The following is a 15,610-nucleotide window of genomic DNA, read 5'->3' on the forward strand; positions in this document are numbered from 1 at the left end:
GGGGAATTTGGGATTCCCAAAATTTGGGGAAATGAGGGGAATTTGGGGTTTCCAGGAATTTATATGGAATGAGAATTTGGGGTTTCCTGAAATTTGGGGGAATTTGGGGTTTCCTGAAATTTGGGGGAAATGAGGGGAATTTGGGGTTTCCTGAAATTTACAGGGAATGAGAATTTGGGGTTTCTGGAAATTGGGATTTCTGAAATTTGGGGAGGATTAGGAGAATTTGGGGTTCCCAAAATTTGGGGGAAAATGAGGGGAATTTGGGGTTTCCAGGAATTTGGGGTTTCCAGAAATTTGGGGGAAATTAGGAGAATTTGGGGTTCCAGGGGTCATCCTCAAAATCTGGGGGAAACTCAGGGGGTCCCAGGGTGGTTTTGGGGTGTTTTGTGGGTTTTTGGGGTATTTTTGGGGTGGTTTTGGGCTATTTTTGGGGGTGGTTTTGAGGGTTTTTTTGGGGGTGTTTTTGGGGTCATTCTGGGGTGGTTTTGGGGTGTTTTTGGGGCATTTTGGGGTGTTTTAGGGGTATTTTTGGGATGTTTTTTGGGGTCCCAGGGTGTTTTTGGGGAGGTTTTGGGTTATTTTGGGGTGTTTTTGGGGTATTTTTGGTGTCCCTCACGTCACCCTGGGGTGTTTTTGGGGCATTTTTCGGGCATTTTTGGGGGTCACAGGGTGTTTTTGGGAGGGTTTTGGGGTCCATTTGGGGTGGTTTGGGGCATTTTGGGATGTTTTAGGAGTATTTTTGGGGTATTTTTGGGTCCCTCACGTCACCACAGGGTCCCAACATGGCTGGGAACATTTTTGGAGTATTTTTGGGGTGTTTTGGGGCATTTTAGGGTGTTTTTGGGAGACTTTGGTGTGGTTTTGGGGCATTGTCAGGTGTTTTAGGGGTATTTTGGAGTGTTTTAGGAGTATTTTTAGGGGTCCCACTGTGGTTTTGGGGCATTTTGGGGTGGTTTTGGGGTGTTTTAGGGACATTTTGGGGTGTTTTGGGGGCATTTTGAGGTGTTTCTGGATGTTTTTGGGATATTTTAGGGTTATTTCCTGTCCCTCACGTCACCACGGGGTCCCGGCAGAGCTGGGGATGGTTTTGGGACATTTTTAGGATATTTTTAGGATATTTTAGGGTTATTTCATGTCTCTCACGTCACTATGGGGTCCTGGCAGGGCTGGGGATGTTTTTGGGGTATTTTGGGGTGGTTTTGGGATGTTTTGGGGTATTTTTGGGGTGTTTTGGGGTATATTTGGGATGTTTTTGGGGTATTTTTGGGATGTTTTTGGGGTATTTTGGGGTGTTTTGGGGTATTTTTGGGATGTTTTTGGGGTATTTTGGGGTGTTTTAGGGTTACTTTAGGGTTATTTGATGTCCCTCACGTCACCACGGGGTCGCGGCAGGGCTGGGGATGGTTTTAGGATATTTTTAGGATATTTTAGAGTTATTTTGGGGTTATTTTCTGTCCCTCACGTCACCACGGGGTCGCGGCAGGGCTGCAGGGATGGTTTTAGGATATTTTTAGGATATTTTTAGGATATTTCAGGGTTATTTCCTGTCCCTCACATCACCACGGGGTCGTGGCAGGACTGGGGATGTTTTTAGGATATGTTTTAGGATATTTCAGGTTTATTTTCTGTCCCTCACGTCACCACGGGGTCGCGGCAGGGCTGGGGATCGTTTGGGGATATTTTTGGGGTGTTTTAGGATATTTTAGGGTATTTCATCTCCCTCACGTCACCACGGGGTCGCGGCAGGGCTGCAGGGATGGTTTTAGGATATTTTTGGGATATTTTTAGGATATTTTTAGGGTTATTTGGTGTCCCTCACGTCACCACGGGGTCGCGGCAGGGCTGGGGATGGTTTGGGGATATTTTTGGGATATTTCAGGGTTATTTTGGGGTTATTTCCTGTCCCTCACGTCACCACAGGGTCGCGGTAAGGCTGCAGGGATGGTTTCAGGACATTTTTTGGGGTGTTTTGGGGTTATTTTCTGTCCCTCACGTCACCACGGGGTCCCGGCAGGGCTGGGGATGGTTTTAGGATATTTTTAGGATATTTTAGAGTTATTTTGGGGTTATTTTCTGTCCCTCACGTCACCACGGGGTCCCGGCAGGGCTGGGGATGTTTTTAGGATATTTTTAGGATATTTTTAGGATATTTTTAGGGTGATTTGGTGTCCCTCACGTCACCACGGGGTCGCGGCAGGGCTGGGGGTGTTTTTGGGGTGATTTTAGGATATTTTAGGGTATTTTCTGTCCCTCACGTCACCACGGGGTCGCGGCAGGGCTGGGGGTGTTTTTGGGGTGATTTTAGGATATTTTTGGGATATTTGATGTCCCTCACGTCACCACAGGGTCGCGGCAGGGCTGGGGGTGTTTTTGGGGTGATTTTAGGATATTTTTGGGGTTATTTTCTGTCCCTCACGTCACCACGGGGTCGCGGCAGGGCTGCAGGGACAAGCAGCAGCAGTCGAAGTCCTTGATGGCATCTCGGCCAACGCGAACCTTCTGCGTGCCATAGCCCGAGGCGGCTGGGGACAGGGGACAGTGGCACCTCAGTGGCACCTTATTGTCACCTCCTGGCACCTCACTGTCACCTCCCTGTCCCTCCCTGTCACTTCAGTGTCCCCGGTGTCCCCTCCCTGTCACCTCCCTGTCCCCAATGTCCCCTCGCTGTCTCCTCCCTGTCACCTCCATGTCCCCAATGTCCCCTTGGCTCCCAGCTGTGTCCCCTCCCTGCCACCTCCCTGATCCCAAAGTCCCCTCCCTGCCACCTCCCTGTCCCTCCATGTCACTTCCTGTCCCCAATATCACCTCCCTGGCCCATCCCTGCCCCCTCAGAGTCCCCCATGTCCCCTCAGTGTCACCTCCCTGATCCCAATGTCCCCTCCCTGCCACCTCCCTGTCCCTCCATGTCACTTCCATGTCCCCCAATATCCCCTTGGCTCCCACCTGTGTCCCCTCCCTGTCACCTCCCTGTCCCCTCAGTGTCCCCACTGTCCCCTCAGGGTCCCCAGTGTCCCCTCAGGGTCCCAATTAATGTCCCCAGTGTCCCCTCACTCCCACCTGTGTCCTTTTTCCTCTCATGGTAACTACACAGCTCCTGCCGTGCAGGTCTTCCTGTCCCCTCAGTGTCCCCAATGTCCCCAATGTCCCCATTAATGTCCCCAATGTCCCCTCAGTGTCCCCAATGTCCCCTCATTCCCACCTGTGTCCTTTTTCCTCTCATGGTAACTGTACACAGCTCCTGCCGTGCAGTTCTTCCTGTCCCCTCAGTGTCCCCAATGTCCCCTCAGTATCCCCATTAATGTCCCCAATGTCCCCTAAGTGTCCCCAGTGTCCCCTCACTCCCACCTGTGTCCTTTTTCCTCTCATGGTAACTACACAGCTCCTGCCGTGCAGGTCTTCCTGTCCCCTCAGTGTCCCCAATGTCCCCAATGTCCCCATTAATGTCCCCAATGTCCCCTCAGTGTCCCCAATGTCCCCTCATTCCCACCTGTGTCCTTTTTCCTCTCATGGTAACTGTACACAGCTCCTGCCGTGCAGTTCTTCCTGTCCCCTCAGTGTCCCCAATGTCCCCTCAGTGTCCCCATTAATGTCCCCAGTGACCCCTCAGTGTCCCCATTAATGTCCCCAATGTCCCCTAAGTGTCCCCAGTGTCCCCTCATTCCCACCTGTGTCCTTTTTCCTCTCATGGTAACTGTACACAGCTCCTGCCGTGCAGTTCTTCCTGTCCCCTCAGTGTCCCCAATGTCCCCTCAGTGTCCCCATTAATGTCCCCAGTGACCCCTCAGTGTCCCCATTAATGTCCCCAATGTCCCCTAAGTGTCCCCAGTGTCCCCTCATTCCCACCTGTGTCCTTTTTCCTCTCATGGTAACTGTACACAGCTCCTGCCGTGCAGTTCTTCCTGTCCCCTCAGTGTCCCCAATGTCCCCTCAGTGTCCCCATTAATGTCCCCAATGTCCCCATTAATGTCCCCAATGTCCCCATTAATGTCCCCAGTGACCCCTCAGTGTCCCCATTAATGTCCCCAGTGTCCCCATTAATGTCCCCAATGTCCCCTCATTCTCACCTGTGTCCTTTTTCCTCTCATGGTAACTGTACACAGCTCCTGCCGTGCAGTTCTTCCTGTCCCCCCAGTGTCCCCAATGTCCCCAATGTCCCCATTAATGTCCCCAATGCCCCCCCAATGTCCCCATTAATGTCCCCAATGTCCCCATTAATGTCCCCAATGTCCCCTCATTCCCACCTGTATCTTTTTTCCTCTCATGGTAACTGTACACAGCTCCTGCCGTGCAGTTCTTCCCGTGCCGCGTCATGGCTGCGAGAGCTCCGGGGAGAGTCCCTGAGGGGAAAAAGGATCCGAATTGCATCCCGAGGGATTTTTTGGGGTTCTTTTGGGATTTTTGGGTGTTTTGCCGGGTTTTTCTGGGTTTTTTGGGATTTTTTTGTGGTTTTTGGGGAGTTTCCTCACCTCTCGCTCCGCCGCCTCAGCCGCGGGAAGAATCCCTGAGGGGGAAAAAGGACCCAAATGGCATCCCGAGGGGTTTATTGGGATTTTTCTGGGGGTTTTCTGTGTTTTTTTGGGGTTTTTCTGGGGGTTTTTTGGATTTTTTAGGGGTTTTATTGGGGAGTTTGCACCCCATGCTCTCCTCACCCCTCTCTCCACCGCCTCAGCCCCGGGAGAGCTCAGGGAAGATTCCCTGAGGGGAAAAAAGGACCCGAATGGCATCCTGAGTGGGTTTTAGGGGTTTTTCTGGGGTTTTTTTGGGGTTTTTGGGGGGTTTTTCTGGGGTTTTTTTGGGGTTTTTGGGGGGTTTTTCTGGGGTTTTTAGGGAGTTTCAGCTCCGCGCTCTCCTCACCTCTCCCTCCACCGCCTCAGCCCCGGGAGAGCTCCGGGAAGAATCCCTGAGGGGAAAAAAGGATCCAAATGGCATCCCGAGGGGTTTATTGGGATTTTTCTGGGGTTTTTTGTGGTTTTTTGGGGTTTTTCTGGGGTTTTTTTGGATTTTTTGGGGGTTTTATTGGGGAGTTTGCACCCCGCGCTCTCCTCACCTCTCCCTCCGCCGCCTCAGCCCCGGGAGAGCTCCGGGAAGAATCCCTGAGGGGAAAAAAGGACCCGAATGGCATCCTGAGTGGGTTTTAGGGGTTTTTCTGGGGTTTTTTTGGGGGTTTTTCTGGGGTTTTTGGGGAGTTTCAGCTCCGCATTCTCCTCACCTCTCCCTCCACCGCCTCAGCCCCAGGAGAGCTCCGGGAAGAATCCCTGAGGGGAAAAAAGGATCCAAATGGCATCTCGAGGGGTTTATTGGTATTTTTCTGGGGTTTTTTGTGGTTTTTTTGGGTTTTTCTGGGGGGTTTTTTGGATTTTTTGGGGGTTTTATTGGGGAGTTTGCACCCCGCGCTCTCCTCACCTCTCCCTCTGCCGCCTCAGCACCAGGTGAGCTCAGGGAAGATTCCCTGAGGAGAAAAAAGGACCCAAATGGGATCCCGAGGGGGGGTTGGGGGATTTTTGGTTTCTTATTGTGGATTTATGGGGTTTTTATGGGGTTTTTTGGGATTTTTTTTGGTTTTTCGGGGAGTTTCGCCCCTGCGCTCTCCTCACCTCTCCCTCCACCGCCTCAGCTCCGGGAGAGCTCCGGGAAGATTCCCTGAGGGGAAAAAAGGACCCAAATGGCATCCTGAGTGGGTTTTAGGGGTTTTTCTGGGGTTTTTTTGGGGTTTTTGGAGGTTTTTTTGGGGAGTGTCACCCCGCGCTTTCCTCACCTCTCCCTCCACCGCCTCAGCCCCGGGAGAGCTCAGGAAAGAATCCCTGAGGAGAAAAAAGGACCGGAATGGGATCCTGGGGTTTTTTTGGGGAATTTTTGGGTTCTTATTGTGTTTTTTTGGGGTTTTTCTGGGGTTTTTCGGGAGTTTTTGGAGGTTTTTTTGGGGAGTTTCGCCCCCGTGCTCTCCTCACCTCTCCCTCCGTCGCCTCAGCCCCAGGGAGAGCTCCGGGAAAAATCCGTGAGGGGAAAAAAGGATCCAAATGGGATCCCGAGGGTGTCCGGAGGGATTTTTGGGGTATTTTGGGGGTTTTTCGGGATTTTTCGGAGGTTTTTTTGGGGATTTCTTGGGGTTTTTGGGAGTTTCAGCCCCGCGCTCTCCTCACCTCCCGCTGTGCCGCCTCAGCCCCGGGAGAGCTCCGGGAAGAACCCGTGAGGGGGAAAGAGGACCGGAATGGGACCCCGAGGGTGACCCGAGGGATTTTTTGGGGTTTTTTTTTGATTTTTAGGGAGTTTCAGCCCCGCGCTCTCCTCACCTCTCTCTCCGTTGCCTCAGCGACTCCCACACAGGAAACCGGAATTGCCAAACCTGAAGTGCGCCGATAAAAAGGCTCCTCCTGCAGCAGCTAAAAGGGTCCGGGTGGAAGCGGGGTTTTGATTCCGCCCCGCGGGAAGCGCCTTTTCCAGCCTCTCCCAGTATCTCCCAGTTCCTCCCAGTCCATCCCAGTATCCCCCAGTACCTCCCAGTTCTCAGCCATCCGTCCTCAAGCCTCCTCCAGCGGCTCCTCCTTGTTCTCGCCGAGCATCTTCCATCGCTCTCTGTTCCCGGAGTAACCGCCGGTCCCGCGCTGACCCCCGCGGGGCGTGGCTTCCGCCCACGGCCCCGCCCCTTTCCCCTTTTATAGCCAACAGAGCCACGCCCTTGCCACGCCCCTCCGGGATCTCCCGCCGTAAAGTGCCCCACCCCTTCCCATATACGGATTTTAACCCCGCCCCTTTCTAAGTTTCTATGGTCTCTCGGCACGGATTGGCCCCGCCCCTTTCCATATATAGGAACGTTTGACCACGCCCCTTCCCCGCCTTTTAATCGCCTATATACACAGCTTGGCCCCGCCCCTTTTGCCATAGCCTCTAGACACCGCTTGGCCCCGCCCATTACCATATATAGGAATAGTTTGGCTCCACCCCCCCTTTCCAGCGCCTTTATCGTCTATAGCCACCGCTTGGCCCCGCCCCTGCCCATATATAGGAACGGTTTGGCTCCGCCCCTTTCCCAGCTCCTTTATAGTCTATAGACACGGCTTGGCTCCGCCCATTACCATATATGGAGAATGTTTAGCTCCGCCCCTTTCCCAGCCCATTCTTCTCTATAGACAGTGCTTGGCCCCGCCCCTTTCCCCGCCCCCTCAGCGCTCCCGCCACAGCCTGGCCACGCCCCTTCCCCATCCCTAGCCCCGCCCCTTCCCTCGCCACCGACATTGTCTCTCCCCGCCGCTTGCCCCGCCCCTTTTCCCTTATATGGCCACACCTCGGCCACACCCCTCCCACCCTATTGGCTGATCCATGCCTTAGCCCCGCCCCGCTGTGCCCGCTGCGGCCCCGCCCCCGGCGGCGCGGTGCAGTGTGGGAGGAAGCGGCGGCGCGCTCCCCGCTCCATCATGGCGGCTCCGTAGCGCCCCCCGCCCGGCCCGGCCCGGCGCTCCGGCCCCTCAGCCCGCCCGGCCCCGGGCCGCGCCGTCCCCATGGACCGGAACTACCCCGCCGCCGGCTTCGGGGACCCGCTCAGCGCCGGGCCCGGCTGGAGCTACGAGCGCTCGGCCAAGGCCAGGTGAGGGGGGGAGAGCGGGAGGGTCGCTGAGGGGAGAGGGAGAGGGAGCGGCGGGAGGGGAGAGGGGAGAGGGGGAGCGAGGGGCTGGGGGTAGCGGTGTTGGGGGCGGGATGGAGCGGGGATGGGGCTGCCGGGGCCAGCGGGGCGGCGGGAGGTGGCGTGAAGCGGATTTGGGGTGCTGAGGTGCTGTTGTAACGGGAATTGGGGTGCAGCGGATTTGGGGTGCGGCGGGATTTGGGGTGCTGAGGTGCCGTTGTAACGGGGGTTGGAGTGCAGCAGATTTAGGATGCTGGGGTCCCGTTGTACCAGGGGTTGGGGAGCAGCAGGATTTGGGGTGCAGAAGGATTTGGGAGCTAGGGTCCTGTTGTACCAGGGGTTGGGGAGCAGCAGGATTTGGGGTGCAGCGGATTTGGGGTGCTGAGGTCTTGTTGCACTACGGGTTGAGGTGCAGCAAGATTTGGGGTGAAGCAGGATTTGGGTGGTAGGGTCCCGTTGCACCACGATTTGGGGTGGAGCGGATTTGGGGTGCTGAAGTGTGGGTGCAGCAGGGTTTGGGGTGCAGCAGGATTGGGGTAGGGTAAGGTCCTGTTGTGCCAGGATTTGGGATGCAGCAGGATTTGGGGTGCTGAAGCATGGGTGCTGCAGATTTTTGGGGTGCAGGGGGACTTGGGGTCCAGAAGGATTTGGCGTGCTGGGGTCCCGTTGTACCAGGGGTTGGGGTGCAGCAGGGCTTAGGTGCTGCAGGGTTTGGGATGCTGAGATGTGGGTGCAGCAGGATTTGGGTGAAGCAGGATTGGGATGGTAGGGTCCTGTTGTACCAGGATTTGGGGTGCAGCAGATTTGGGTTGCTGGGTCTCATTGTACCAGGGGTTGAGGTGCAGCGGGATTTGGGGTGCTGAGGTCTCCGTCCCCTGAGGTTTTGGGGTGCCTGTGCCCGGGGAGCAGCAGGATTGGGGTGCTGGAGTCCCGTTGTACCGGGGTGCAGCAGGATTGGGGCGCAGCAGGATTTGGGGTGCAGCAGGATTTGGGGTGCTGAGGTGTTATAGGATTTGGAGTATTGGGGTGCTGGGACTTCAGTGCATCAGGGATTGGGGTGCAGCAGGATTTGGGGTGCTGGGGTCTTGTTGTACCAGGATTTGGGGTGCAGCAGGGATTGGGTGCTGGGGTCCTGTTGTACCAGGGGTTGAGGTGCAGCGGAATTGGGGTGCGGCGGGATTTGGGGTCCTGAGGTGTTCTTGGACTTGGAGTGTTGGGGTGCTGCGACTTCAGTGCAGCAGGGTTGGGGTGCAGCAGAATTTGGGGTGTAGCAGGTTTGGGGTGCAGCAGGATTTGGGGTGCACTGGGACTTGGGTGCTGCTGAGGTCTGCATCCCCTGAGGTTTTGGGGTCCCTGTGTCTGGGAAGCAGTAGGATTGGGGTGCAGCAGGGATTGGGATGCTGAGGTGGGGGTGCAGCAGATTTGGGGTGCTGGGGTCCCGTTGTACCAGGGGTTGAGGTGCAGGGGGATGTGGGATGCAGCAGGATTTGGGGTGGTAGCATCCCGTTGTACCAGGGGTTGGGTTTCAGCAGGATTTGGGGTGCTGAGGTGTTATAGGATTTGGAGTATTGGGGTGCTGGGACTTCAGTGCATCAGGGATTTGGGGTGCATCAGGATTGGGGTGCTGAGGTGTGGGAGCAGCAGGATTTGGGGTGCAGCAGGATTTGGGGTGCAGCAGGGCTGGGGTGCAGCAGGATTTGGGGTGCAGCAGGATTTGGGGTGCAGCAGGGATTCGGGATGCTGAGGTGTGGGTGCAGCAGGATTTGGGGTGCAGCAGATTTGGGGTGCTGGGGTCCCGTTGTACCAGGGATTAGGGTGCAGCAGGATTTGGGGTGCAGCAGGATTTGGGCAGTAGGGTCCCATTTTAGCGGGGATTGGGGTGCAGCAGATTTGGGGTGCTGAGGTCCCGTTGCACCAGGGATTGAGGTGCTGTAGAATTTGGGGTGCAGCAGGCTTGGGGTGGTAGGGTCCTGTTGCACCAGGGCCTGGGGTGCAGCAGGATTTGGGGTGCTGAGGTGTGGGTGCTGCAGGATTTGGGGTGCAGCAGGGTTGGGGTGCAGCAGATTTGGGGTGCTGAGGTCCCGTTATACCAGGGGTTGGGGAGCAGCAGGATTGGGGCGCAGAGTTGTGGGTGCAGCGGGATTTGGGGTGCTGAGGTCCCATTGCACTGGGGGTTGGGGGGAATCAGGATTGGGGTGCAGCAGATTTGGGTACAGCAGGATTTGGGATGCAGAGCATGCAGCAGGATTTGGGGTGCAGCCGATTTGGGGAGCAGCAGATTTGGGCTGCTGAAGTGTGGGTGCAGCAGATTTGGGTACAGCAGGATTTGGGATGCAGAGCATGCAGCAGGATTTGGGGTGCAGCAGGATTTGGGGTGCAGCAGATTTGGGGAGCAGCAGGATTTGGGGTGCAGCAGGATTTGGGGTGCAGCAGATTTGGGGAGCAGCAGATCTGGGGTGCAGCAGGATCAGCGGAGCAGCGGGATGGAGGCATGGCAGGATTTGGGGTGTGGAGGTAGCGGCACTTTTGGGGTCAGTGCGGCGCGGCTGGGGGATTGGGGTGTCGATTCACGGCGTGTCCTGGGAATTGGGGTGTCTGTGCAGAGGTATTGGGGTGCTGGGATCCCATTACACTGGGAATTGGGGTGTCTGTTCAGCAGTTTTGGGGTGCAGTGATCCCGTTACACTGGGAATTGGTGTGCCTGTGCAGCAGTTTTGGGGTGCTGGGATCTCTACACTGGTTATTGGGGTGTCTGTGCAGTGGGTGCAGCGCTATTGGGGTGCTGGGATCCCATTACACTGGGAATTGGGGTGTCTGTGCAGCAGTTTTGGGGTGCCAGGATCTCCTTACACCGGTTATTGGGGTGCAGGGATCCCATTACAGCAGTTTTGGAGGTGTCTGTGCAAAGGTATTGGGGTGCTGGGATCTCCCTACACAGGTTATTGGGGTGTCTGTGCAGAGGGTGCACCACTATCGGGGTGCAGTGATCCCATTACACCAGAAATTGGGGTGTCTGTGCAGCAGTTTTGGGGTGCTGGGATCTCCCTACACCAGGATATGGGGTGCAGGGGTCTCCCTACACCGGGAATTGGGGTGTCTGTGCAGAGGGTGCAGCAGTTTTGGGGTGCAGTGATCCCGTTACACTGGGAATTGGTGTGTCTGTGCAGCAGGAATTGGGGTGCCGGGATCTTCCTACACAGGTTATTGGGGTGCTGGGATCTCCCTACACCGGGAATTGGGGTGTTGGGATCCCATTACACCGGGAATTGGGGTGTCTGTGCAGTAGTTTCGGTGTGCCAGGATCTCCTTACACCAGCTATTGGGGTGCTGGGATCTCCCTACACAGGTTATTGGGGTGTCTGTGCAGAGCGTGCAGCACTGTTGGGGTGCAGTGTTCCCATTACAGAGGTTATTGGGGTGTCTGTGCAGCAGTTTTGGGGTGCACGGATCTGCCTACACCAGGATATGGGGTGCAGGGGTCTCCCTACACCGGGAATTGGTGTGCCTGTGCAGCAGTGTTGGGGTGCTGGGATCTCTACACCGGTTATTGGGGTGTCTGTGCAGAGGGTGCAGCAGTTTTGGGGTGTTGGGATCCCATTACACAGGTTATTGGGGGATCTGCAGCAGTTTTGGGGTGCAGTGTTCCCATTACAGAGGTTATTGGGGTGTCTGTGCAGAGGTATTGGGGTGCAGGGATCTCCCTACACAGGTTATTGGGGTGCTGGGATCTCCCTACACCAGGAATTGGGGTGTTGGGATCCCATTACACCGGTTATTGGGGTGTCTGTGCAGCAGTTTTGGGGTGCTGGGATCTCTACACCGGTTATTGGGGTGTCTGTGCAGAGGGTGCAGCAGTTTTGGGGTGCTGGGAATCTCCCTACACCAGGAATTGGGGTGCAGGGGTCTCCCTACACCGGGAATTGGGGTGTTGAGATGCCCTTACAACAGGAATTGGGGTGTCTGTGCAGCAGTTTTGGGGTGCTGGGATCTCCCTACACCAGCTATTGGGGTGTTGGGATCCCCTTACAACAGGAATTGGGGTGTCTGTGCAGAGGGTGCAGCAGTTTTGGGGTGCAGTGTTCCCATTACACCAGGAATTGGGGTGCTGGGATCTGCCTACACAGGTTATTGGGGTGTCTGTGCAGAGGTTGCAGCGGTTTTGGGGTGCAGTGATCCCGTTACACCGGGAATTGGGGTGTCTGTGCAGCAGTTTTGGGGTGCAGCGATCTGCCTACACAGCTTATCGGGGTGTCTGTGCAGAGGTTGCAGCGGTTTTGGGGTGCTGGGGACTCCAGCACCGGGATTTGGGGTCCCGGGGTGCCACTGCTGCACCAGCGGCAGCAGGATTGGGGTGCTGGGGTCCTGTTGTACCGGGATTTGGGGTGCAGCAGGGTTGGGGTGGGGTTTGGGGTGTGGGGTTGTTGTGGTTTGGGGTGGGGTTGGGGTGTGGGTTGTTGGGGTTTGGGGTGGGGGTTGGGGTGGAGGTTTGGGGTGCTGAGGTCCTGTTGTACCGGGATTTGGGGTGCAGCAGGATTGGGGTGCAGCAGGTTTGGGGTGCTGAGGTGTTTTAGGATTTGGAGTATTGGGGTGCTGGGACTTCAGTGCATCAGGGTTTGGGGGTGCAGCAGGATTTGGGGTGCAGCAGGATTTGGGGTGCTGAGGTCTCACTGCACCAGGTGTTGGGGTGCAGCAGGATTTGGGGTGGGGTTTGGGTGGGGTTTGGGGTGGGTTTGGTGGGGTTTGGGGTGTGGGTTTGGGGTGCTGAGGTCTCACTGCAGCAGGATTTGGGGTGCAGCAGGTTTGGGATGCAGCAGGTTTGGGGTGCAGCAGGTTTGGGGTGCTGGGGTTTGGGGTGTAGCAGGATTTGGGGTGCTGTGTTTTGGTTTTGGGGTTGTGTGGGGGGGTTTGGGTTGGGTGTGTAAATGAGATACTGGGGTCCTGTTGTACCAGGTGTTGGGGTGCGCTGGGATCTGGGGTGCTGAGGTCTGCACTCCCTGAGGTTTTGGGGTCCCTGTGCCTGGGGAGCAGCAGGATTTGGGGTGCTGAGGTGTGGGTGCAGCAGGATTTGGGGTGCAGCAGGATTTGGGGTGCAGCAGGATTTGGGGTGCTGAGGTCCTGGTGCACCTGGAATTGGGGTGCTGGGGCAGCAGGATTTGGGGTGCTGAGGATTTGGGGTGCAGCAGATTTGGGGTGCTGAGGATTTGGGGTGCTGAGGTGTGGGTGCAGCAGGATTTGGGGTGCTGGGTCCCGTTGCGTGGGGTGATGAGGATTTGGGGTGCAGCAGATTTGGGGTGCACACACATTAGTGTGTCACACCTGTGTGTGACTGTGTCACACCCGTCAGTGCTTGTACACCTGTTGGCGTGTCACACCTGTGTGTCAGTGCTTTGTACACCTGTTGGTGTGTCACACCTGTGTGTCAGTGCTTTGCACACGTGTGTCAGTGCATTGCACACCTGGTGGTGTGTTGTGTTTGTGTTGTGTGTGTGTGTTTGTTGTTGGTGTGTCACACCTGTGTGTCAGTGCACTGCAAACATGTGGGTGTGTCACACCTGTGTGTCAGTGCATTGCACACCTGGGGTTGTGTCACACCTGTGTGTGGCTGTGTCACGCTTGCCTGTCAGTGCTTTGCACACCTGTTGGTTTGTCACACCTGTGTGTCAGTGCCTTGTACACCTGTTGGTGTGTCACACCTGTGTGTCAGTGCACTGCAAACATGTAGGTGTGTCACACCTGTGTGTGGCTGTGTCCCACACATCAGTGCTTGTACACCTGTTGGTGTGTCACAGCTGTGTCAGTGCATTGCACTCATGCAGGTGTGTCACACCTGTGTGTCAGTGCATTGCACGCCTGTTTGTGTCACACCTGTGTGTCAGTGCATTGCACATCTGGGGGTGTGTCACACCTGTGTGTCAGTGCCCTGCACACCTGCGCGTGGCTGTGTCACACCTGTGTGTCAGTGCATTGCACACCTGGGGGTTTGTCACACCTGTGTCACATATGTTGCACATACATTAGGGTGTCACACCTGTGTGTGTGGTTTGTTTGGTTTGTTGTGTGTGGTGTGTTGTGGTGTGTGTGGTGTGTTGTGTGGTGTGTTGTGTGTGTGTTGTTGTGGTGTGTTGTGTGTGTGTTGTGTTTTGTTGTGTGTGTGTTGTGGGGGTGTGTTTGTTGTTTGGGTGTTGTGTGCCAGTGGTTTGCACACCTGTTGGTTTGTCACACCTGTGTGTGGCTGTGTCACACCTGTGAGTGCCTTGCACACCTGTGGGTGTGTCACACCTGTGTGGCTGTGTCACACCCATGTGTCAGTGCTTTGCACATCTGTTGATGTGTCACCTGTGTGTGGCTGTGTCGCACTTGTGTGTCAGTGCTTTGCACACCTGTTCACGTGTCACTTGTGTGTGGCTGTGTCACACCTGCATGTCAGTGCCTTGCACACCTGTGCATGGCTGTGTCACACCTGTGTGTCAGTGCCTTGTACGCCTGTTGGTGTGTCACACCTGTGCATGGCTGTGTCACACCTGTCAGTGCTTTGCACACTTGTTCATCTGTCACCTACATGTGGCTGTGTCGTACCTGTGTGTCAGTGCTTGGCACACCTGTGCGTGGATGTATCACACCTGTGTGTCAGTGCCTTGCACACCTGTAGGTGTGTCACACCTGTGCATGGCTGTGTCACACCTGTCAGTGCCTTGCACACCTGTGTTTGGGTGTGTCACACCTGTGCGTCAGTGCTTTGCACCCCTGGTGTGTCACCTGTGTGTCGGTGCCTTGCACACCTATTAGTATGTCACACCTGTGTGTGGGTGTGTCACACCTGTGTCAGTGCCTTGCACACCTGTGTTTGGGTGTGTCACACACGTGTCAGTGCCTTGCACACACCTGTGCATACATTGCTCATGTTGGTGTGTTGACCACGGGTGTGAATGCCTCACACACGTGTGTCAGTGCGTGTCACACACCTGTGCACAGGTCACACCTGTGGGGCTCACACCTGTCACACACCTGTGCGGCTCACACCTGTGTCACACCTGTGAGGCTCACACCTGTGTCACGCACCTGTGAGGCTCACACCTGTCACACACCTGTGCGGCTCACATCTGTGTCACGCACCTGTGAGGCTCACACCTGTGTCACGCACCTGTGCGGCTCACATCTGTGTCACGCACCTGTGAGGCTCACACCTGTGTCACATACCTGTGAGGGTCATACCTGTGTCACACACCTGTGTCTCACACCTGTCACACACCTGTGCAGCTCAGACCTGTCACACACCTGTGAGGCTCACACCTGTCACACACCTGGGGGTCATATCTGTGTCACACATGTTTCACACCTGTCACACACCTGTGTCTCACACCTGTGTTGCACACCTGTGCACAACTCACACCTGTCACACGGTTCTGTCATGCATCTGGTAGGGGAGGTGACAATGTGACAGCTCTGTCCCCGTGGGGGTGTACAGTGAGTGTCACAGTTTGGGGTGTTTGGGGAGATGACAATGTGACAGCTCTGTCCCCATGTGGGTGTGCAGGGTTGGGGTGTGATTGTCACAGTTTGGGGTGTTTCGGGAGGTGACAATGTGACAGCTCTGTCCCCAAGGGGGTGTATGGGGTTAGGGTGTCAGTGTCACAGTTTGGGGTGTTTGGGAGAGGTGACAATGTGACAGCTCTGTCCCCAGGTGGGTGTACAGTGAGTGTCACAGTTTGGGTGTTTGGGGGAGGTGACAATGTGACAGCTCCATCCCCACGTGGGTGTATGGGGTTAGGGTGTGATTGTCATAGCTTGGGGTGTTTAGGGAGGTGACAATGTGACAGCTCTGTCCCCAAGGGGGTGTGTGGGGTTAGGGTGTCAGTGTCACAGTTTGGGGTGTTTTGGGAGGTGACAATGTGTGACAACCCTGTCCCCAGGTGGTTGTACAGTGAGTGTCACAGTTTGGGTGTTTAGGGAGGTGACAATGTGACAGCTCTGTCCCCAGATGGGTGTGTG

General features: G+C 55.8%; 1 protein-coding gene and 1 long non-coding RNA gene across 2 annotated transcripts in view; one reads left to right on the forward strand and one right to left on the reverse strand.

Moving 5' to 3' along the window:
* Positions 1–1,963: 1,963 nt before the first annotated feature.
* On the reverse strand, positions 1,964–5,184 carry LOC146422944 (uncharacterized). Its single transcript, XR_014847775.1, has 3 exons — positions 4,858–5,184; positions 4,245–4,340; positions 1,964–2,525 (listed from the first exon to the last, which is right to left on the reverse strand). It is a non-coding gene; the product is annotated as an uncharacterized LOC146422944 (long non-coding RNA).
* A 2,159-nt stretch (positions 5,185–7,343) lies between these two features.
* Positions 7,344–15,610, forward strand: part of PRR12 (proline rich 12) — a 36,712-nt gene continuing 28,445 nt past the window's right edge. The window contains exon 1 of the mRNA XM_085045401.1: positions 7,344–7,585. Coding sequence (XP_084901527.1) covers positions 7,500–7,585 — 86 coding nt within the window. The 5' untranslated portion in view covers positions 7,344–7,499. The remainder of the gene's footprint in view (positions 7,586–15,610) is intronic.

This window comes from Lichenostomus cassidix, unplaced genomic scaffold (genome assembly GCF_008360975.1).
Source record: "Lichenostomus cassidix isolate B80296 unplaced genomic scaffold, HeHo_3.0 HiC_scaffold_38, whole genome shotgun sequence".
NCBI classification, from domain to species: domain Eukaryota; kingdom Metazoa; phylum Chordata; class Aves; order Passeriformes; family Meliphagidae; genus Lichenostomus; species Lichenostomus cassidix.